Source organism: Pyrgilauda ruficollis, unplaced genomic scaffold, assembly GCF_017590135.1.
Source record: "Pyrgilauda ruficollis isolate IOZ18807 unplaced genomic scaffold, ASM1759013v1 scaffold97, whole genome shotgun sequence".
NCBI classification, from domain to species: Eukaryota; Metazoa; Chordata; class Aves; order Passeriformes; family Passeridae; genus Pyrgilauda; species Pyrgilauda ruficollis.
In genome coordinates this window covers 1019216-1043686 of record NW_024531821.1, presented here as the reverse complement: position 1 = coordinate 1043686, position 24471 = coordinate 1019216, and the positions used below count along the sequence as shown (strand labels likewise).

General features: G+C 44.1%; 1 protein-coding gene across 2 annotated transcripts in view; it reads left to right on the top strand.

The window, feature by feature from the left end:
* The window catches only part of VGLL4 (vestigial like family member 4), a 70995-nt gene extending 47036 nt beyond the window's left edge, over nucleotides 1–23959 (top strand). For both annotated transcript variants that reach the window (XM_041489979.1, XM_041489977.1), the window contains exons 3-5: nucleotides 14115–14337; nucleotides 17569–17683; nucleotides 21128–23959. In XM_041489979.1, coding sequence (XP_041345913.1) covers nucleotides 14115–14337; nucleotides 17569–17683; nucleotides 21128–21396 — 607 coding nt within the window. In that variant the 3' untranslated portion in view covers nucleotides 21397–23959. The remainder of the gene's footprint in view (nucleotides 1–14114; nucleotides 14338–17568; nucleotides 17684–21127) is intronic.
* Nucleotides 23960–24471: the final 512 nt, after the last annotated feature.

Here is a 24471-nt window from a genome sequence, read left to right as displayed (position 1 = left end):
AAAACACAGCTGGCAGTTACGTACATTATAACACTTTATATAGCGGAGGCCGTAAAAATAATGAAGTCTGAACCAACAGACTCATATGCAACCGAGGTTCAAAACTAAAAGATGAAGGAGTTATTTCATGTGATCCCTTAGCTATATGTCAGAGCTGTCTAATAGTTTCCAGTGTGGTATGTTTTTATGGTTTTTCTCAATAGATTCTTTCTGTGATTTTGTACATGAAACATGCGTTTTTTCTTCTTGTAATAAAAAGCACTGGTTTTCTGCCCAGGGTTCATGTGACTTCATGTGTTTCAATTAAACTATCTGCTGCAGATGAATTGTAATCTAAATTAGCATCCATGAGGCCATCTCTTCTTATACTTTATTTTGTAAGTTTGATCTGGCCATACAAAAGTATGCTTTCATTGGAATATTATAAAAACTCAAACATTTGTGATTCATCTGAAACAGCTGGATTTCTGTGTATTTCAGATATATCAGAAAAGTTCACAAACATTCTCTGAATTTTATTCTCATTTCCCTGCCACTGCCTCAAATGAAGTTATTTTTTTGACTGTTTTTCATATTTTCCATTTTTTTCTGATTCGGATGTTCTGGTTTAACTGTAGAATTGGATTACTCAAGCTCTGTGGATCTGTCCAGAGAATTTTAGCTGGGAGACAGGAAATGTGTTGTGGAAGCTTGGCTTGTTCACACCCAAGGAAACATGGTGGATTGGGGGAAAGAATTAATTTGTGGAGCACCATAATGGTAGCCATTGTAGTGGAGGTTCTAGAAGTGTAAGGTTGACAATGTGCAGTTTAGAAATCCAAATGTGTGAGAGATGTGGAGATCAGGTGGCACGGTGTCTGTGGTGTCAGCAAAGACATTTCTGTGACTGGGACTGTAAAGATCAGTTTGAGGCTGTGTATTTTGGACTTTTCATCCTGAAAGCACAGGATTAAAGTGTTCCTGACATAAAACCTGGGCACAGCTGACAGAAGTCTTTATAACCTCCGGCAGCAGCTCTTGTTCAGGCATTTGGGTCTTTGTGATGGTGCTGGTAGAACTGGGAAATAGTTGTGTATTCATTCTCTTAACACCAGCATCTTGTGGCTGAAAATGTAATTAAATAGGCCAAGAATTGTGTGTTTGGTTCATTACAAATGGTGGAACCTTTTCGTTAGCAATTTGATCTTAACTCTGAGGTAGCAGCACCCCACTGTGCTTCAGTGGGAATGAATCCATTGAAAGGCTTTGGATGTTTTATTAGAAATCCAGTTACGTCAGCCTTTTGTTGGGAAATGGAGTGCTTGGAGACATTCCCTGCTCAGGTGTAATTCCCTGAAGGATCATTTGTGAGCTGTACTTGGGTATGTTTACTTTTATTGTGGAAAAACACGACTATTGGAGTGCAGTCTCTGGAGCAGAGTGAATCAAATGCCCTGGCAAGCCCAGCAGGATCCTCAAATGTGTAATGGAATTAATGTGCAAAGAACACTTTATCAAATGTGCTTTTTCAAAGGAGAGAATTCTCAGTGTTAAGATAATAACACTTGTGGATTAATTTTTAAAAAAACAGCATTTGACACTGCGTTCCTTTCATGTACTTTTATAGCTTCTGTGTTTTTGTGGTGATAGAAGTTGTGAACACCCATAAACCCCTTGGCTGGGAAGAACAAGTACTTCCAAATTAAAATATAATGACAGGTAATATAGAATTCCCTTATTTTTCTGGTGTGTCGCTCAGGTGTTTAACTTGAAATGCACTCACTGAAGTTAAAAGTCTTGCTGAAGTAAAAGGTGCTTTTGGCTTCGTGCTGCTCTGTGGAGGAGAAGGGAGCTTGTTTTGAGGCTGGGCTTGAAACATGGCTTTGTTTTCCCGTGAATTCACTAAAACCACGGTGGTTTACAGCAGAGCGACTGGGAACTAGGATTGCACGAGAATTCTGTGCGGTGCAGGGGCGGGTGGCTCCGTCCTGGCCCGTCCGGGGAGCGCTTGGGGCAGCGCTGCCGGGCTCGGGGCCTCCTGCCCGAGCTCCTTCCTTACCGAGCGTCTTTCCTCTCCAGCTCCTTCCCGGGCCCCCTCCTTCCCTGGTTCCCTCCCTTTCTCCTTCCCTGGCTCCCTCCCTTCTCCTTTCCTGTTTCTCTCCTGCTCCCTTCCCTGTCTCCCTCCTGCTCTCATGTCTCCTTCCCTCCTGCTTTCCTCCCTCCCCTTCTCCTTCCCTCCCTCCCTCCCACTCTCCTCCCCGCCTCCTTGCTCCCTCTCTCCCTTTTCTTCCCTCCTTCCTCTCTCCTCCCGGGTTCTTTGCCTCCCAGCAGGGCTCCCTCCTTCCCTCCCGGCCTCTGTTGCTGGTTCCCTCCCTCGTCCCTCGCTGGTCTGTCTCTCCTCCCTCTCCCGTCCCTCCCGTTCCGCGGCCCCGGGCACACAAAGGCCGCCTTGTCCCGGCCGCCCCGCCGCCCTAAGAGTCCCCAGCGCGGCCAGCGGGCACAGCGCTGCCCCTTCCGAAGAAATGGCCTTTGCAATTCAGCCGGGGACCATTGTTTTTGTTCCTTGTGCGGAGTACGTCAGCCTGGAAGCTGGCCTTTGGGCTTCGGGACGAGCGGGCTTGTGCGTGGAGATTTTTCCCCTCGTTCCCGTTTGGTTTGGTGGCATTAGGATTGCGATGGCAATTTATTTGTGTATAAAAATCTTCCTACGGCTAAATGTTCACAGCTGTGAAGTCGAGGGAATAATTGTCTTGGTTTGTGTGATAAATATTTTGGCATTTTCTTGCAGTAAAAGGTCTGCACATAAAAAACCTGAAAAGTTACTGCAGTGTGTATCATGTAAAATGATGTGTAGTTTCAGACTCTTCAAATTCTGGGCTGTATTCAGTTTTGTTACACTGAAGAATGATGTCCATCCCACCCAAATTTTTCTTGCAGTAAAAGGTCTGCACATGAAAAGTTACTGCAGTGTGTATCATGTAAAATGATGTGTAGTTTCAGACTCTTCAAATTCTGGGCTGTATTCAGTTTTGTTACACTGAAGAATGATGTTCATCCCACCCAAAACACTCCTGAAGCTGCCTTACACAACAAGTTTTTTACCATGAATGTCCAATTGCATTTGCTTACTTTAATGACACTGTGATAGAAGTTAGTGGGGAATCCCTTAAAAAAAGGTGTGCTAAAAGTTACCTTTATTTGAAGACCGTGGAATAATTCAGGCTAGAGCAGACTATTTCATCCAACCGCCTGCTCAGAGCAGGCTCATCTGCATGTTCAGTGAGTTTAGAGTTGCTCAAAAGGAGAAATTTTGAGTAAGATTTGAAATATTGAGTAAATAAAGTTCTTCATTAGAGGATTTTTTTCACCTTTCTCCTTAGCTTGGCTGAGAACGCAGGGTGGAAGTGTTCTGCAGAAAATCAGGTCCCTGTTGTGGAGGAACGTGGCTCCAGCAGGGCTTGAAAGGATGCAGAGCTGGCTCTCAGAGGTAGTGTGGGAGTTGTCAGAGAAACTCTTTGCTGCTCTTTGGGTTCCAAACTTCATGTGGTATTGAGAAATATGTTCCCACTGTCATTTTATTGTGACAAATTGGAGTTGGGAAAAAACCCCAGCACAAAGTTGAGAACACCCAAAGTGTCTCTCATCATCTGAGTGAAGTGTCTTCACCCAGTCCTTGGCATAGATGTGTCCTTGAAGGATTTTGGGGTTCACCTGGGGCTCTCAAGGCAGTTCTGTTGGAGCTGAACTCCTCAGTGGAACTGTGCCCATGTGGCTCTTGTGTTAAGTGGACAAAGAATCACAGAGCAGGTTTCAAACTGCTGTTCCTAATTTTTTTTTTCCTTTTCTTGTCTGCATTGCTTGAATGATGGAGTGAATCAGACACTTTCTTATTTATTAATGGAGATCACACAGTGCACAAAATTAAATTGTTTTCAAGAAATATATGTTAAATGGAACCTTCAGAGACAGACTTGAAAGAGCCACCATATCTAAGTTAATATTTAACACAGTTATGGTTCTTAGCCACGGGGGAATTTCAGAAAGCACTCCAATCCCTTTCAGTTGAAGCACATGTGAAAGGTTTGTTAGGAACAGTTTCAGGGCTAAAAGCAATTTGATTGATAGCTTATCAGTACTTCACAAAAAGACCTATCTGTCAAAATTTGGGTAGATGTTGAGGTACTTGAAAAACCAGGCAGTGTTAGCTCAGGTGTCTCCTCCACTTGCAGACAGAAGGGGTTTGTTAGCCAGCTCCAGATTTCTGCTTTGATATCATGTTTTCCACTTTCATTTTCCATCTTTTGTGGAGGTGCATGACCCTTCCACAGTGTGGCAAGGCTCCAAGCTGCCTGTCAGGGCAAAGCTGTGTTAGTGCTGCACAGAGGGGTTTGATCACCCACTTAGGGAAGGCATCGGGGGCCCTGTGCACTCAGAGGTGGAATGGGAGCCACAGAATCATGGAATGTTTGGAGCTGGAAAGGACCCACAGGGATCATGGAATCCAACTCTTAAATGAATGGGGAATCCCCCAAGCCCCAGTGTTGGATTTTTACCCCAGGGTAAAAGCAAAATTTTACATTGTGTGAATCAACCTATGTCGACATGGGGTGAAATTCAGCACCAATCCAAAATCCTGAGATCTTAGAAAGAAGCAAGGAAAGAACCAGTAACCTTCGCAAACATACTCTGGATGTATATCCAATCCCATGGAAACAAAGGTTTAATCTCACTTCTTTCTATTTAACCATTTTCCCAGATGTTTCCTGCAGTTTGACAGATGTGCCTTTTACTAGAAAGTTGTGCTCTTGAGAATGAGAGTGTTATGGACACAGTTGCTATAGACAATGACTGTGTGAGGGTAAGGTTTGGAATAAAACCTTACATTAATTTCTACTTGAATCAGTAGTTTTGTTCCCCAGGCTGGCAGTGCTGATGCTGTGGGATAGCAGGCACAGCCTGGCAGGTTTAACTCCTTCCTGTAGCATTGCCAGGTGCTGGCAGACTGCTGGGATTCCCAAACAGTGAGCTGGGGGAGGAAGCTGAGGGATCCCAGGGAGTCCTTGAGCTGTAGGGCTGGGGGTTGTGAGATGCGCTGAGGCTGGGCTGTGCAGGGCTGGGGCTGAATTGGTTTTGAGGGATTTATCCTCAAAGAAAGAAAGGAATAAAAGGGCTTAGCTGCTGTTGGGGTCTGGAGGGTTTGATCCCAGTGCTGGGGTTGCTTTCCCAGTGGGAATTCTGCAGAGATGGATCCCATGTGGGGGGGATCTTGGTGAGGATGAGTCCCCAGGTGGATTGGTCCCACTGTGGATGGCCCCTGTGTGGGTGAGTTACAGAACCACAGAGCATTCTGAGTTGAAAAGGACCCACAAGGATCATCAAGTCCAGCTCTTCATTCAGTGCATGGCCCATATGGGGACTGAGCCCACAGTTGTGGTGGTGTCAGGAGTGGATGGATCCCATGTGGACACCGCTGACACCACTGACATGAGTGATGTTCTGCTGCCCAAATGATGCTTCATAAACCTTTGTCACGTTTTTAATCAGTAAGTGTCGTGATTCACAAACTAATACCTTCAAAAGGGAGTAAACAAAGTCCCAAAACATTTCTACTTGTGATTTGATTTTCTAATTAAGTCTCCCCTAAACCAGAAGCTGCTGTGAGAGGAGACTGTTGACTGCACAGTGTGGGGTGCCTGAGCTGCAGAAATGCCCTCCAAACACTCATCTGTTGCTGCTGAGGTCCATTTGGTTGCCAGCTTTTCAAGGAAATATTTCACTATATTGGTCTGAATAGTTGTGCAATATACAATGAAGCTGTTACTGTTTTTATAGTGCTTCTAGAGTTTTTGGTAATTCAGATTTTATTAGCAATTGCAAACAGTTTCAATAAACTTTTAATGAAATGTTTATTCCTTCTTTAAAACAGCCTGTGAAAAAGGTCTGATTTCTTAAAACCAGTTGTTTAAACACTGCTCTTCTAGGTCTGAAGGCCTAAAGAGCCTGGGTTTTTTTTTTGAGAATTTTTTACATGTCTGGAAGTGAATTATTGTAGTTTCTCAGCTTTTCCTGCTTCACCTCAGCTAATGTTACAGTGTGTATCTGATGGATAGAGACCATAATTTGTAAGTTGTAAGCATCCCAAGCCCTTTTCCCTCTTTCTCATTAGACACAGTGAAGCTGGAAGGGAAGGCTGTGCAGTCCCATTTTCTCCTGATGATTTGGCACAGTTAATTCCTGCACTGTGACCTTATTTTCAGAGGCTGGTTTGTGTTGTTAAAGCTCTTACCAAATAAACCGGCTGTGCTCATGCTGTTGATATCTTTTACTTCCCCTATCATTTATTTGGAGAAAATTATTAATCTGCTCCTCTGCTGTAAAATTCAACCTGATGCAGGCTTTTAGGTGGTGAAACTAGGGGACATCCCACAGACTTGAGAGAATTTGGGGTTCATGGATTGATTCAAGCTGGTACTGACTTTTACAAACACAGTTCCATAACAGGCATTGGGTGGTGATCAAAAGTACTTTTTCCAAATAAAAAAAGTAAAAAACATTGCGAGGAACAAGCCAGTGGATCCTCTAAGGGAACATAACTGACACTTTGTATTTCCTTTAACTCTCCTGCCAGGTTTCACCCCTGAGTTTGAGCACCAGCAGGTTTTCCCAGAGCCTGCAGGACAGCCTGAAGTGCCCTGGCATTGCTGAGTGCCCGTGGCTGATTCTGGTGCCCTGGGACACGACCCGCTGCAGCACTGGATGTGCAGCCTTTCCCCTGACACTGGCCCAGCGTGTTCTCTGGGTGACCATAAATAGTTTTTATGGTATTTTCCAGTGACTGGGTATAGGAGGCTCGTTGCGTGTGCCAAGTTTGAATTCAAAAGGAAATAAAAAGCTGCACATGACCCCTCTGATGGATGGGTAGAGTGCAGGAGGACACGTGTGCCAGAAGTGTTTGGGTGGGCACTGCAGTGGGTACAAATGAATCCCTTTACACCCTCTGACCTTGCAGATGTTTCCATTAAAGCCTCCCTGCTCTTTCCCTCCACTCAGGTTTCCCTTCCTGCTTGTTTGAAATGTGGAGTGTCTCTTGTACCTCATGTTTTTATTGTTTTATTGTTTTATTGTTTTGTTTTGTTCCTGGAAGGTCTCTCCTCCAAGCATCCAAAGTGCCTTAAGCACTTGAAACAGCTCAGAGTTCTGCAAGGATAGTTTTCCTTTCCCTTCCAGCAGTGATTTGCTGTTCTAGATCCCATCCTGTTCATCCCTCCAGTATCCTGCCTTGCTCCACTCCTCCGCTTCACCAGCTCTGTTTGACTGTCTCAGGTACCTCAGAACACCCAGACACTGTGGTGGCTTCTGCAGGGTTCACTTTTGAGCTAGAAAGGAAACCTGACTTCTGGGCTGGACTGGCAGTGGTAGGATGGAGTTCCTGGCACACTTTGATGTGTCTGAGTTTTGCTGAAACTGCCATCCAAACAAATGCTCTCCAAAGTGCAGTAGCAGCATCTCCCAAGGACAGACCACATCCTCTGCAGGGCCTTTCTCAGCTTCCAAAACAGTTCTGTCTCCTGTCCTTAGCTCTTCACAGCTGGCAGAAATAATTCTTCCATGCAGCATTTTTCTAGTGTGCAGTGCAGGATTTTCCAGAGGCAGCTGGAGCTACTGTTGTTCTTTGAAGAGAGGCTTATGGAGAGGTGGCTGAATCAGATAAATCCCAAAGAGTTGGAGTTGGTTGCTTGTCCTGTCTCCTTTCCAAGAACTGCTCTGCTCTAGGCAGGAGCTGGGAGAAGGAAGACAGAGATGCCCTGGTGCAGGTTAGAGGATCAGAAAGTTTCTCCTCTTGGACTGATGGGATTGGTGGGAGGCTGAAATTTTTTGACTTTTTGACTTTTTGTCCTGAATCCTTGAAAAGTAAGTTGGATCTGATGAGAGCTCAGTGCTGGTTCCCACCTAGTAAGAGTTAAACAAAACTTTGAAGATGTGGAAAAGGGTTATGGTTATTGTCCAGAAATCACTGTGCATTTTAGGAAACTTTTGCTACCTAGACACTTCTTGTGGTAACACTGAAATCTGGAGCTTTCTCTTGTTCTAGCTCCACTTTTTGAGCTATTCACGATTTTTAAAGTTTTCTTTACAGGCTAAATTTTGTTAAAGCTACCTCAGTAGAATTAATGACAACAGTTACCATTTCAGAAGTTTCCTGGGTATTTATTATAAGTTAAATTTTTGTTGCTTGTGTCTCAGGAATTGCCTCACATAAAGGCTCTTCAAAAAATAATGGAAATTTAGAATGAGCCATCAAGTGTGCCAGGTAAAAGAGAACCTAAACACAGGAATTGGAGTAGGTTTGGAGTTGGAATATATTTGGAGCTGAGCAAGGCAGCAGCAGTGCAGAACAGAGAGATTAGTGAGTCATTTTTTCCCCTTATTAAAAAGAGTTGAATTGCAGGTAACCTGCAGTCTGTACCTATTGCAGCCAGGTCACTCTGTCATTGTTTCTGCATTGTATTTGTACACATGTTCCAGCAGTGACAGAACTTCTAATGTATTAAATCCCTGAGTTTTGCTGTTATAAAGCAACCAGTGCTGTCTTCTAAAACAATCCTGTGAGTGTTGGAGCAAAGGTGGCCAACCATTAAAAAAGAACCCTGTAAGAAAAACGAGTAGGATCTGAGATTGTGTTAATTGATTTTACTGTACATTAGATTTAGATTTCAGTTCTGTGGGTTTGGCTTTGGGCTGAGCTCTTATGTCATGCAGTTCTCTTGCATTCTCATACTTGTGAGTATGAAGGCTTCAGGAAGGGAAATTTGTCTGTATCTGAGTATTTGTGCTTGGTGCAGGCTGTAATGGGACACTCCTTTGTGCATTTCACAGCTTACTATTGATTTCTTTCTTCTACTGTGAAATCTGTTCCCCTGGTTGATTCCATTTGCAAGTAACTGTCTGGTCCAAGGTTTATCTCTGGAAATCCTGTTTTGGTGAGGATAAATATAGAAAGTCTGAACTTGTGTTTGTTTATATGAGACGATCCCATTTCTTTTTAGTGTTTTTTTTCAATGGTTTAGACTTAAAGGTCTTTCCTTTGAGGGAGGGTATTCATTACGTTTCTCAGGAAACCATACCTGGGTCTGTGGCACGAGTGATTCCCACAAAAAACAAGGATCTCTGCAAGGTTTGGGATGGAGTACTGACCCAGAAAAGAAAAAGGCTGTTCAGAGGAACTGGGAAGCACATTGCTGGTAAAGTGGGATGCAATGGGGCTGTATATTTAGATTACAGTCATTCAGGAGGGCATTGGGCTGCTTGGAGTATTTTTTCATGTTCTGAATACTTCAGATAATTGGCTGAGACTCAAAGCAAAATGTTGCTGCTTTCAGGTTTTATTGGGGGTTTTGTTTGGGTTTTTTTTTTTTTTTAGTGAATTTGTTTTGTTTAATTCTGAGTAAGGAACTCTTAAGGATTTTTCTCCCTGGATGTATATAATCGTATTTCAAATACCACTTTAAATTCTAGATTTGCCTCACAGTAACAGAATTACCTCACAGTAACAGAATTAAAGTGTGCAAGTAGATACTTTGCAGGAAATGATGCTCAGCATGTGGAGCAGATATTCTGTATCAGTGGGTTAGAAATCCTTAAGCAGCCTTTAACAAAAGCAGCTGCCCTCTTTCAGACCTAGTGAATAAAGGCAGTAGAAGATGTTGGAAAACAAATATCATAAAGATGCTGAAAACGTTCAAATCATGTCGGAATTAGGTTGCATAAATGAAAGTTTGCTCTTCAGCAGGGCATTGTGTTTGTGTGAAGAAAAGGGGGTGCTTGTTCTTTGTGTGAGTGAAACTCTGGAGCTTCCATTTCAAGCCAGCGCTGCGGTTCTGCCAAAGGGAGTGAGAACCGTCTGTGATTCCTTGCCTTGGAGGTACAGTAATGCTTTTGGCAGCATTCCTGAGGGCTTTGCAGGCTGGAAGTGAGTGCAGGCAGCGCTGTCCCCTTCGTGGGCCTCTTTTTTCCCTTTTCCTGCAGCAGCTGGCAGGGGCCGCCTGTTGCTGTGGGCCGGCTGTGAATTCCCCCCTGGCGGTGCCAGCCAGCAGAACAGCCTGGGCTGAAGGTTCTGCGGCACAAAACCCTGGGAACAGGGGATTTACCCACCTTGGAGCTGCCCTCTGCCATGGCTGGGGCTTTGGGGACAGCCACCCCAGCGCAGGATGCTTGGTAAGTGCTCTGATTCACTGGGGAGCAGCTGGAAAAGCATGGCCGGGTTTTAAGGATTGGAGACATTCGCTGGAGGTTGGGATCGTGTCTAATTTTGCTGAAATAAAGCTGGAAGTAGCTGGGATAGCTGTGTGAGCAGGGAATGGGGTGGTGGGCATGGATCCCTGTGCCTGGCTCTGCTCTGGGCTCACCCATGGGAATTGCTGGATTTTAAACACTGGAATTGCTCTGGCATCCCCTCCCCCCCACTGCTCATGGACTCAGGGTTGGTAAAATCTGCTGATTTTTAGGAGAAACTGGAGTCCAGGGATGGCAAAGCTGTTTGGACAGCTGGATTTGTTTGTAGTATATATTTCTAAGTTCTTTTTTGAGCTTGGTCAGAAATCCTTCTTTGTGGTTTTGGGTCCTTATGTTTGACTTGTGAGATGCATCTCTGAACTTGTCCAGAGTGAGGGGATTGTTTGAGCTCCTGGACTTCAGTGAAATATGATTATCTTCACACACTTATCTTGGGATTGCCCCTTTAGATAAAGTCTTTAATAGCAAAACAAGAATCAGCATGATAATAACAACAACAAATTTTCCATAGAAAATTATTTTTAAGTGATGCTTTAAACTAAATTACTTAATAACATGAAATTGATGAATGCCCTGTAAATAATCTTACAAATCTGACAAGTCTTATTGCTTATTTTACAATAATCTTACAAGTCTGACAAATTTGCAGGATTTGCTATTTATGTGTGAACAGGAGGGACTCACAAATGCTGCCATATTTTCACAAGGACAGAGCTTTCATGGTACTGTCCTACATGGTGCTGGTACATTTCCAGAAGAAATATTATCTGATGTGGAACTAGAAGCTTCAGGTGTTTTTCAGTTTTTCCAGAGACACCATGAGTTGAAGGTGGATGAATTGAGGAGAGGATTTTAGGGAGTGGATTATAAGCAGTTCCCTGCCCGGAAGAGGAGTTGTTCTAATTTAAGAAGAGAGAATGATTTGCCTACAGAAAGGCCTGGGGTGTGGTCTGCTGAGATTGCTGAGATAACTCAATAATTTTAGGTGTCTTTAGGGAAGGTCTGCCTGCTGGGCTTGTTCCTGGAGACAAGCTGATCCCATTGCCCAGTTTTTGGTCTCTTCTTCCAAAAGTCTTCAGGGAAAATTTTTGATGGGTTTTTCTGTGTTATAATTTTTGTTAGGATTGGGTTTTTGTTTGGTTTTTTTTTTTTTTGCCAGTTCAACAATATTTAGGACTGTGACTCTTCATTTAAAGTGAGGATGAGTGAAATAAGCATTGTTGCATAAAATGAAAAGTTTATTTTGCTTGGGAATTTCAGTAAGTTTGTTCCTCAGTGGTCACTTGACAGCTCCACCCCTCAGTAAATGCAACACTAAGTTGTTGAAAAGGGAGTTCTAAGACAAAAATCCCCAAACAACTGGTGTAGGTACATGTTTTGTTTCATGTCATAAGCATTTCTTGGGGGGTAAACAAAACTTTTGCTTTGAAAATCAGCTAGTGCTTACTAAAACAAAACAGAATAATTCTGAGTAGAGATTCTGTTCGAGGCAGTGAGAAGTAGGAATCTCTTGGAGCTGTTGGTGGTTTTGCAGCTTCCAAATTGTAATTTTAATTGTAGTAGCCCAGCTAATAGTTGAAAAGTGAGAATTTGGCTGCAGCCCCAGAGGTTCTGCACTGCAGCACCAAGAAGGAGCATTTGCTGCACAGTGATTTTGGGTGGTGTTTGGGGTTGCTGGTTCCCAGGATATCCCAGGCTGTGTGTGAGGTTCCTGCCTGCGTGCTCAGGGCTGGGGTGGGATCATTCCCGTATCCAGGAGCTGTTTCCATGCTGTAATCCAAGAGGAGCTACTGTAGGTTAAATATAGAGCCCCTTGTGCTGCCATTAACTCATATTTGTATCAGTCATTAGCTCAGAGTGTTGCAATTCCAAACTTTCCTGCTGAGGCTGCTCCTGCAGTTGAATTCTGCTGGAGCTGAGCTGGGACAGTGCTGGGACAGTGATTCCTGGGGAATTGTGAGCTGCTGCTCAAATCCAGCCTGGAAAATGGGCTTGGGGAGCACACAGGACCAGCTGTGAAACCTCCAGGGTTGGATTTTACGGTGGATTCTCCTAATCTGCAGCTGCTAATTTGTAATTAGTGAAAAGGGCCAAGGGGATGCAAAGGGTTACAGATTGTATTGTTGTGCTGTTGGCTCTTCCCTCCCCAGGCTGCCAGGGGAATTTGGCACAGAGTCCCTGTGTCCTGAGCTTCCCAAGTCACTGGTTGCCTGGCATCGTGTTAACCCAACTTCTACCATGATAAATGAGCTGAGATTTGATTCAGGAGCAATAATTTCTGTACAGCTAAGTGCCTCTGGAGCAAGCTGAGGAATAGCACAGGAGAACTGTGAGTAGTTCAGCCAAGGTGCTGTTCCTGAATGCAGCAGAGTTCTGGATCCTCATCTCCAGGAAGGAGGTGACTTTTAGCTCTTACTGACAGGGCCCGTAAAGATGACAAAGATACAGGTTTTATTTGAAGAAAGCATTACTGGAATAAAAGCTTGTTGAAGAGATGAACTTGGGAGTGGCTGCAAGATGATAAGAGGGGAGCAATGGCTTTGTGTCTCTCCTAATTCAAGAGTCGGGGCTAGGGCAATCCAAGCCATTGGATTTTAAGTTGAAAAGAAACAAAAAGAGCCTGTGAAGAAAAGATACTTCAAAAAGTACATAGAGCCTGGAATCCATGACCAGGGGATGTAGAGGCTAAAGGATTTAGGGCTGGGCAGGATCACCATGGGACATCCCCACACCCCATGTGGGTGCTTAGGGGCTCTTTATTTCCCTCGATTGTCAGGACTGTTTTCTCTCAGCCGTGCTTGTGGAGAGACTTCCTCAGACACTGAAATAAGCAGTAGCTTTTTGGTCTTGTAGCTTACTTCAGCATTGAATGTTGATTCCTTTTCTGTCTCTGCCTTTCATCAGAGCCTTTTTAAAGATTGTTCCTGCACATTAATTTGCCATGATAGGCTTTAAAAAATGGGAGAAAAACCACCTTGAGTTTCACACACTTTTAGACAGGACACAGAGGGTGTGTCGCTGATACTCAAGAACAGTCCAAAGACAGTTTGTTATTTTTATTTTCCGTGGAGCCAGTGGTCTCCTCTGGTGCTTTTGCAGCTGGAATTTGCTGTTCCCCACTGCAGTGTGTGAGCTCTTCCAGCACTGCTGACTCCAGGCTGCTGGGGATGCCCACATTTGCCTGGTGATGAGAGAAGTGCTTTTCCCTTCAGTCACTGGTTTGCCTTTAATGACAGTTCAGTTGCAGTGTGGAAACTGAAATCCCTCATTGCCAGATATAAACCCAGCTTTCTTTTCATTGCAGTGGATGATGGGCTCATTATGTGAGCACATCTACAGGGATTTACTGTTCAGGAGTAGCTGGAAATTAGTCTTTTGAAAGAGCAGTTGTAAATAAATGATTCTGAGATAAGTGCAATGTAGTTTGCTTTTCCTTAATTTTCTCCTCTGAAAATGTTGCTTCCTGCCTTGACTCCCTGCAATTTTGCTGATATCAGCCATGTCTTTTCAGTAAAATAAACTTTCCTTGGGCTTCAGCAGTGCTTAGAGAATATTGCAGAGTTAGATGGAGTGGGATTAATAGTATGGTAAAGAGGAGGAGTCTGCTGTTTGGAAAAGTTGTTCCTTGGTGCATGTGGATGAGTATCTGAAGAAATTCTAGGCTGAAGAGAGATGCTGGTTGGCAAAGCTGGCAGATGTGTGGGGTTGGCTTCTCTCTCGGGATATCCCACTGGGGGATTCCCCCTGGCAAGGTGCATTCCTGACAGGGCTGATGGAATGCTGCAGGTGTCAGGACATCCTGGAACCACACAAATCCCTTTTCCCTGTTTGCTCCCTGCCAGAACCAAGCCTGCCAACGGGGACTACCGGAAGGAGCACCGGGAGCGGAGCCGCAGCCCCATCGAGCGGGCGGCTGCCCCCACCATGAGCCTCCACGCCAACCACATGTACGCCTCCATCCCCAGCCTGAGCATGGAGCAGCCCCTAGCACTGACCAAAAACAGCGTGGATGCAGCCAGGACAGTCGGCATCTCCCCCAGCCTGAGCAGCGTGGAGCGGCAGCAGGTACGGCACTGGCACCGGGGCTGGCACCGGGATCGGCATCGGGATTGGCATCGGGCCACGGGCAGGGCTTGGCCACAGCCACAGCCTGGGGCAGCTGCAGCCAGAGGAGAGGCTGCTCCTCGGGCAGCACGGGGTTAAAAGTACACCCTGAATGTCACAGCTTGTGATATTCGTGTGATATTCCAAGATTGGGAATGTAGGCGTTGTATTTGGGAATGTTTGGGAATGCAGGAGTTGTGTTTGGGAATGCATGTGTTGTATTTGGGAATTCAGGAGTTCTATTTGGGAATGCATGTGTTTTATTTGGAAATATTTGGGAAGGCATGAATTGTATTTGGAAATGCATGAGTTTTATTTTGAAATATTTGGGGATGCCTTAATTGTATTTGGGGATGCATGAGTTTGTATTTGGGAATGCAGGAGTTGTATTTGGAAATGCATGAATTTTATTTGGGAATACATGAGTTGCATTTGGGAATGTGTGAGTTTTCATTTGAGAATGCATGTGTTTTATTTGGGAATATTTGGGAATGCAGGAGTTGTATTTGGGAATGCATGAATTTTATTTGGGAATGTGAGTTTTTATTTAGGAATGCACAAATTTTATTTGGGAATGCATGTGTTGTATTTGGGAATGCATGAAATGTATTTGGGAATGCATGAGTTTTGTTTGGGAGTATTTGGGAATGCATGAGATGTATTTGGGAATGCATGTGTTGTATTTGGGGATATTTGGGAATGTATGAGTTGTATTTGGAAATGCATGACTTTTATTTGGAAATATTTGGGAATGTATGAATTTTATTTGGGAATGCGTGAGTTTGTATTTGGGAATGCACGAGTTGTATTTGGGAATGCATGAGTTTGTGTTTGGGAATGCAGGAGCTGTATTTGGGAATAGCAGTGTTTTAAGTGGGAGCTCAGTGGTTGGTTCCGGGAGGCCCAGCGCCTGCTAGGCAGTGCCTGGGGACATCCCCTGAGCCCCTCCTGGTGATCCCTGTGTCCCCTCTGTCCCAGCCCTCTCCACCCTCAAGAAGGGGTACAACAGCGAAGGGAGAATTTGGCTCTGGATGATCTCAGTTGTTTTAGCCAGCCAAAGGCAGTTGCTGTGTTGTTCAGAGCAATGTTGTATCACTCATTCCCTTTTCCTGAAGCCAAGTCATTCTTTTTGATTATTTTATGCCCGATTTCCATGTGCTGGAGTGGTTGTTAAGGTTTTTCTGTTGGTTGTTCTTCGCTTTGCACATGGCATTTGTTTTGCTGCAGAAGTGCTGAAGCTGAGCCATCTCTGTAGGCAAGAGCAGATTCCTGATGTGTCAGACTCACTTTGATCCCTCCTACAAGTGGAGACACAAAGCAGAGAATTGAGCTGTGATGAGCTGCAGCACTGAGGAATTAAACCGGCCCATGTACCCAAGCTCTGCCTTCCCTGGGTCCCTCTCTGTTCTCTTTGACATTTTGAACCAGATGTCAATCATTTTTCTTGGGAAAACAGGATGTTGGGGCAAGGCCTTGCTAAGAGCACAGAGTAGAAATCATACAAAATAAAAAGTGTACTGAAAAAAAGAAATCCTAGTTTGATAATTCCTTGTTTTGGGTATTTTTTTTTCAACTTTAAGAGTTGAATGAGATGTCATCTTATTCTGTTTCTAATAAAATACCTTATTTGCAGCAGGACAGGGTTATTCAGCTGCTGTAGTTAGTGATTGTAACTAAATTCTCAGTTTATCTCGATAGTTTTATGTAGGTTTCTATATTCTGTATATACACAACCATAGCAGAGGATTCTGCAAGGTGCCTTGTTGGGTTCTTTAGGGTGTTGGCATGTGTGTTTCTGAGATACTCTTATCTGTCTCTCTACTTCCCACCTGCTGCATCTCCAAAATACTCTTCTGAAGAGAATTAAATGCATGCCTTTCTCAAAAACCACTTCTGAGAGGCACAAAGTCCTCACCCCTACAGAAAATGATTACTCCCACATGTGAACTGTTTACAGAAAAATCAAATAATTCTTCTGTTTTTCTTTATTTACTTTTTTCTACTTTGCTGACAGTGCAATAAGGTGTAAATAACCTCATTGCTGTTTTGTCCTGGCAAAAATGATGTTAAACTTCCCTAGAAAGCTCAGCTCTTTTACTTTACTGGCCTTGCTCTTACTGTGCCTAAAGTACCATCAAAGAAGGGAAATTCCCTCCTTCCTCACTGACCTTGTGTGGGGGTAGGTGATTTTTTTGTGGGTAAAATTTTGTAAAATGGTCAAGAAATTAAATTCCATCAGTTCTGTTAATCTTTTACTTACTACTTAATTTGCACTGAGTATAATGGACTCCTTGCATCATCAAATATATGAAATTTATTCCAATGCCTATGTTATTTCCCTTCAGCCACCTGGAGAAACTGGGACATTTCTTCTCCCAGGGCCTTGTGTAAATGTCCATAGTAAACAACTCTGAAAAGAGTATTTTATGGTTACACTTAAAGTACAGATGGAGGAGTTCTAATGTAATGTAGCTGTGAATAGATATTTTGGGGAATTTGCATGTGCTGAGAATGACAGTGATGTTAATTAAGTATAAATTAATTCACCTGCTGGAAAGGCAGGTGAATTCCAACAAGAAAGGGTTTGTGGTCTAGACTGGCTCAGAGTTCTTCATATTTATTGTACATTGCAGGGGATTAGGATGCACTGTGGAATACAGAGGTAGGGCAAGGAAAACTCAACTTGTGAATAAAAATTATAACACCAAGACAACAAATACCTGGAAAATCTGCAAACCCCTTCTATATGTGGCCACAGAATGAAATGAACATTTAATCTGTTGATATGGAACTCAGTGAAGTTGACACAATCTCTGTAAAATCACTTCAGAGTTTTGCTTTCACACTGTCTTTTTTTGTTCACTGAAATAACCTCTATGGAAGTGCAATGGACTTTTAAAAATGGATTTTTATTTTTAATCAAAGAAGCAGCTGAATATTTGGGTTTAATATGAATTGGATAGTTTATGGGTTTAATTGCCATGGCTGTGGAGTTGCAACAATCAATGTAAAATTATTTTTAACATTTACTTTCACACTGCCCTTTTTCTGTTCACTTATATAGGAGCCATTGTGGAAATGTGATGTGGATTTTTATTTTTAAGCAAAGAAATAGCTGAATATTCAGGGGGTTAATATGCAGTGGGTTGAATTGCTGCTGCTGAGTGTGCCACTGTGCTTGTGTCCCCTCAGAACCGTCCCTCTGTCATCACCTGTGCTTCTGCCAACAACCGCAACTGCAACCTGTCCCACTGCCCCATCGCCCACAGCGCCTGCTCCGGGGCTGCCTACAGGAGACCCTCCAGCTGTAAGTGCCTGCCTGGGGTGGGAAGGACAGGTGGCTGCTGAGGAAGGCAGGAGCTTCCCCTGAAATGGGAAATGTAAACCCCCTCCCTCCAAATTATTATAATTTTGTAATGAAGGGGCTCTCAGGCAGAGATATGGGAGTAGGAATAACAGTTCTTTACTAGGAAAATAAAATGCAGTGATACAAAACAGCACTGCCAGAGTCAGAGCAGGAGCTGACGCCCTGTGTGTCAGGGTGGTGGCACAGTCCCATCCCATGGTGGCTCAGCCCTCCTGCAGTGCCAGCTGTGCTTCTGTTGGAGCAGGGATCCTGCACAAGGCTGGAGTTTTCCTCTGAAGCTCCAGTGGTGGTTTAGATGGGCCTGGTCTTCCTCTGGGAATGCAGTGGAGAAGAAAGCTGCTGCTCTGGCAATGCAGTTGGGAAAAGGCTGCTGTGGTGTCCCAAAATCTCCGATTCTGTCCAGGTAGGAATGCTTGGCTCCTCCTCCTGGGTGGAGCTTCTCCCAATGGGAGGATGTAATTTTATCAGCCATGCAGGGACACTCACTGGCCCGTGGACAGAAGATATTTCCTGGAGGGAGGATTGGTTGTGGGAGAGAGAAAGAAAACTGTCCAATGAACAGAACTGCCCCACCTCTAACAGATGCCAAACAGAATACACACCCCCAGCCACACCTTGTATTGCACCCTAACACAACTGTTTACACTAAAGCTGCTTTCTGGGCTGACATTCATGATAAATGTTCCTTTAACTCCATTTCCCTGTGCAAAACCTGGCAGGGCCATTTTGTGATCACATCTTCTCTTGCTGTGGAGCAGAAATTGTGAGCATTCAACTGCAAAAACCCTCTTCATGCATCTGGTTTGAAGTGAGCACAAAGATAATACAAAACACTCAGATTCTCTTGTGTTCCTTTAATTTCAGTGCTCAGAGTCCCATAAATTACCACTTGATGGGCCTTTAAGATTCTGCTTCAGTGGAATTTATTGGGCAATATCAAAAGCAAGCAAACAAGTGGAGAATGAAACCCAGCTTCCAATCTCAGGGTAGTGTTCCATGCTGAATTGTCCACAGAAACTGTAATTGCTTTCTAGCAGGAAGCAAAAGATGTTAAATCTCTTTCAAAAGTAGAAATTAGTCATGCACAGATCAAAATCTATTCATATGCAAAGACCACTCATCAATAAATTGCAGCTGCCTGAAAATAGCTGCAAGCCAGTGGAGAATATTCCACACCTTGCATTGCACCCTGAGACAGTGCCACCCTCCTGCCTGCCCTCACTGGGGTCCCAGCAGAGCAGAGTGGTCCCCAGTGTGCCCATATTGACAGGGAGAAAAGGAGGTGAAATGATGGACACCCCTTTGTCTCCTCCTGTGCCACAGCTGGAAGTACTGCTGCAGAACTAGGAAGAGAGAGGTGTTCTTTCCTTTTTGTTTTGAAAAGCTTATTTGACAAAAAAAAAAAACCAAAACAAAAAACAAGTACCCCACACAGACAAATAAGTCATTATGTTTATTTTAATCCAGCTGACAAACAGCAGCCAGGGCCAGCAGATCCCCCCATGCTCTTTTTTTAGGACCTGTAGTTTCCCCAGCTCTCTCAATGGCCAGGAGACTCTTGTGATTCAGCTGCAGTTGCAGAAATCTTTCCTACAGCCACAAATACCCATCCAAAGGCTGGACCCTGCACCCTGCTCTGCATGGATAGCACAAAAACCTTTGGAGGGCAGTTGCTACAGCAACCCAAACAGGGAGCTCTAGCTTTGTGCCTTCTGTGCAATTAGCAGTGCTCATGAAATCTGCTCAGGCAGTACTTGCTGGGAAAGCTGGGCTGTTCCTGTTCACTCTCACTGCACAGAAAGCACAGGGGAAGCTCAGCCCTTCCCTTGCAAGTCCTTTACCTGCTGGGGCAGAGCTTTAACTTGCAGCACTGCCAAAAGCTCAGGGCACTGGGGCTCCAGCAGCCACCATGTGTCCATGGAACCATACCAGCATGATGTAGACAGCAACCTAAAGCCCACAGCAGGGTAATTATTAGTATTTTGTTATTAATTGTAATTTTAAAATTATTTTTATAAAGATCGGTATACTGTTGATAACTAGAATTAGGAGCTGAAGGAGCCCCTTTCACTCTTGGAGAAATCAATCATTGGGGATCTCAGATGTTACAGTTTTCTCACAAACTGGTGCTACTGGTCCCAGGAGAGCTGCTCCAGTGGGCATGGGAACAGGGCTGGATGTTTCCAGAAAAGATCTGTTCCTGTCAGGTGAAGAGGTGTCTGTGCATGACACTGGGGTTTATTTTAGGATCAATCAAGCATTGCTTTAGGATCAAGCAGGGGGGCTGTGCCATGGATCCCAACAGTTCCAAGTATTTTTGGAAAGACAATTCTTATTAAGACACACAAGTACTGATTCTGAATTGTAAAACTGCCGTGCTCTTATATTTAGTCTGAGGAATTACTACAGTTCTTGGTCAAAACCTGTCTTTTAAGGCTTCTGTAATAGTCTTACAGCACTTACTGCAGTGCCCCATTTAGTTCTGACTGCTCCCAGCACAACTGTGGGGATTAAGATGAAACCCTGAGCTCAGCTTTTGGCATGCTGCAGTTTAGGATGAGGTCTCCTCACACCTGACTGCTATTAGCAGGCTTGGGAGCTGATTTTAAACAACTCTACATTATTAACTCCATTTAAGCTTAAATATAAGTTCTGTGTGATTGTTTTGGGAGAAGGTTTCCATAGAATTGGAGCTGGAGCTGTTAGTTGCCTGAGGGAGAAATACAATTATATATAAATGCTTACCTGTTCCAGGTCACAGAAACGTAAAAATGTTTAATTCCATTAGGTTTTTTTAAATTTTAACTCCTTCCTTCCCACCTCCTTGCCCACCCCTTTCACTCCCAGGTATGTAAGGGTGTGAGGAAGGCCATGTTAGTGACAGGGACTTGTAGTGACAGGGCATCTACAGGGGAGATGCTTTGGGGGCTGGAGCCCCTCTGCTCTGGAGACAGCTTAGGAGAGATGGGGGGTGTTCAGCCTGGAGAGGAGAAGGCCCTGGGGAGAGCTCAGAGCCCCTTCCAGTTCCTAAAAGGGCTCCAGGAGAGCTGGAGAGGGACTGGAGACAAGGACCTGGAGTGATGGGGTAAGGGGAACGGCTTCCCATGCCCAGAAGGCATGGTTGGGTGGGATATTGGGAAGAAATTGTGAGGGTGGGCAGGCCCTGGCACAGGGTGCCCAGAGCAGCTGTGGCTGCCCCTGGATCCCTGGCAGTGCCCAAGGCCAGGCTGGATGGGGCTTGGAGCAGCCTGGCACAGTGGAAGGTGTCCCTGGCAGGGGGTGGTTGAGCTTTAAGGTCCTTCCAAGCCAATCCATTCCAGGATGTGTGAGAGAAGCCAGGATGAGGTGCAGGGTGTGAGTGCCCCTCTGCTGCTGTCCCCACAGCCACCGCTGCGTGTGACCCGGTGGTGGAGGAGCACTTCCGCAGGAGCCTGGGCAAGAACTACAAGGAGCCCGAGCCGGTGGCGAACTCGGTGTCCATCACGGGCTCGGTGGATGACCACTTTGCCAAAGCACTGGGGGACACGTGGCTGCAGATCAAGGCTGCCAAGGACGGCGTGGGCAGCAGCCCCGAGTCGGCGTCGCGGCGGGGCCAGGCGTCCCCCTCGTCCCACATGGTCAGCCACAATCACTCGCCCTCCGTGGTCTCCTGAGGACAGCAGCCTTCCCAATGGGAATTGCATGGTTTGACTGAGCTTGGAACAAGTGCTTCAGTAGTGCTGGGGAGGGGAGGGGAGTTTTCAACACATGTTTTTGTGTACTCACTTTGTTGTTTTTTTGGTTGTTTTTTTTTTTTTTGTAAAAGGGTGCCCTTAAAGACGATAGCAGGAACTATTTCATAAAGATTCATATGATGTAGCATCCTTTTCTTCCTGCCTCAATTACCAAAGAAACCTCTGATGCAAATCTGCTGCCCCTTAAAAAAATAATGCACGCTAATCCACAAAAGCCATTACACTTAGTTGGTTGACCCAAGTGCTTTTTTGCTTTTCTTAGCTTCTCAAGACTAGAATTTGTCTGGTTTGCTTACATTGCTTTTTTTTTTTTTTTCCCTCTGTGAAGTAATTTTGTATGTATATACTTGAAAAGAACTGTCATGTATGATTTGCACTATTGGAGGAGGACTGAAGTTGCACAGCAACTTTCTGGAAGAGGCTAAATATTTTGAGGGCAAACTGCTGAAAAAAGGGTTTAAGGATGACATTTCTATCAGTTTGATTTTTCTTAGAGCAAAACAGCTTTGGAAGGGGAAGTCTCATACAGGTTATAGGTCTTTCTCTCTTTAGATTTCAGGTGCTTAGAGCTTGCAACTGGACTGCATAATTTACAGAACACGGGCATTTTTTTCCTAAACACTGCAGTTTGTTAGAATAGAGCTGAGGTTGGAGGGTTCCATAGTGCTTAACGATGCATGTTTTATGAAAAATAGCTGGTATCTATTAATGTATAGACAGTAAGAATCATAATACTTATTAGCTTCTCTTCAGAATTAGTTTATTTTTGTCAGTAACAACCCTAGATATACTTACTGCTGGTACAGTTGTACTCTATGATATTTGTATTTGCTATTCACTTTAGTGGCAGCAGCACCGAGGGCAGCTCAGGACAGGCCTCGTGCAGCACTGCTGCTTCACAGGGATCTGCTTCCCAAACCCCAGTCTGTGTAATCCACCCTGAACTAGCTGCAGGAACTGCTACCCTTACAGATCTTGGCTGGACAACAGATTGTTACAGTTTGTGAAAGATGATCTTTCCGTTTGTTTGTTTTATTTTGGTTTTTTTAAGCCTATCCATCAGCCTACGCCAAGTCGCAGCATACATTCCTCCAGTAGATTTTATACAGGTATTACTGCATTTATTATCATTTGCTATTTTAATAGCTACTAACTAGAAATTAGGCAGTAGAGGCAGGCATAAAACCACAGCTGTGCTAGTGCTAAGAGCTTCTCTTCTTCTTGTTAAGTGTAACTACTCTCCCCAGTACATTCCATCTTCCCAGGACAGTTGCAGCCAGGGCTTGGTTTTTATACTGGGCTCCCTGAAAGGATGGGCTCGGTGTAGGAAGTGAGAACTGGTTGGAAGATGAACTCCACGTGATGTATTATGGACTATGTTACAGTATTGGGTCCATTGTGGCTTTTATTTTATGCTTTTTTGTTTTTTTGTTTTTTTTTAAAGTTAAGCTATTTAATTTGGAAAAGGTGCAGGGTAGAAAGAGATCGGGAGATTGGCTCTTACTCTTGGTGAGAAGGTGGCTGCTCAGTTTTCTTTAAAAAAATGAAAAAAAACCCACAAAAAAAACCAACCCAACACCTAAGCCCCCCAGTTTTACACATTTCACTACCATCTTACTGGGTAGTCAACGCTTCCTTGCTTTGGCATTCAGTACCCTACTCTCTGTAGGAAGATTGTTAAAAGAACACTTTTTTATATAGGTAACTTTAAGACCATCGTTACGCTGTGCGTAAAGAATGTACAGAGAAATTTGTAGGTATTTTTTGAGGAACAATTAATTTGTTAATGATATGTAGCTATTTAATTTTTCCCTTTCCTTTATTGTAATCATTCTTTTTTTTTTTCGTTCGTTTGTTTGGAGAAAAAAGTTGATCTTTTTTTTTTTTTTTGTTGTAGATTTGTCTGTAATACAGTAAAAAGTGCAGGAACACAGTTATTCTATGAGGACACTGCATTAGCATTAATAGCCACTCGTTTGTTATTGCTACAGGCTACTGAGCAGTATAACAGTCAATACTAATACTGTAGATGGACTCTGTGGAAAATGTGACTCCTCTATTTCTTTGTAAACACAAATAAGATAATGTTTTTAAAGCTAATATTTTCAATAATAGCTGTTTTACAAGGTTACATTTACTTATCTGAGATAGGTAAATGGATTTGAGGGCAATAAAGATTTAATGTGCTACATCCAGTAAAACAGATGCTGGACACAACAATGTCACAAAGCCAAAGGGTTGGGGGGAGGTGGAAGGACACTAAACTGAACTCACCATCACGAGACGTGGTGAAGCTTCTTCACAGAGCCAGGTTATCTACAGTTCAGTTTGAAAGATTCTCTCTGTGTTTGTAAATCTGTAATATACCATTCTTTTGTGGCCTTGTTTCACCTGGAAAAAAAAAAAAAAAAGGTTTGGCAGGCCATCTTTTTTTTTTGTACTTAAAAGTAGCCTTAAAGAACAATAAAGTGCTCTTAAATCACAGGTGTGTTCCTAAGCCTCTGTATTGCCTGGTGAGACAGGAATTGGTGTGTGAGGCAGAAGCAAACCTCTGGCACATCCTGCCTTCCTTCCAAGCATCCCTACCTTTTTTAGGACCATAACCCCACTGGTGGGGCTGCCACAGCCTCAGTCTGCAGTCCAGGGGGCTTTTGCCTACAAGAGTTTGTCAGGAAATCCTTTCCAGCCATAAAAACCCTGCTGCTGCCCCAGCAGCCGTGCTGGGCCTTGAGGAACTCACCTGGACAGGAACTGGTTTGGAAAACACCAGCTGGTGCTGCATTTCTGTTCCTGAAAAGACCAATTTTGTGGCACTTTGTTCGTCCCTCAACTTCTTCAGGGAAAAGAGCTGAATTTCAAATGTCGACCTCCACAGTCCTCTGGTCCAGGTGAGCAGCATTCCAATGGCACTGGAGATGGCTAATCCTTAAAAAGTAGTTCTAATTCCCTGAGTTTGAGAAAGCCCCATGAACCAGGCAAGAAGGGGGGGCTCTA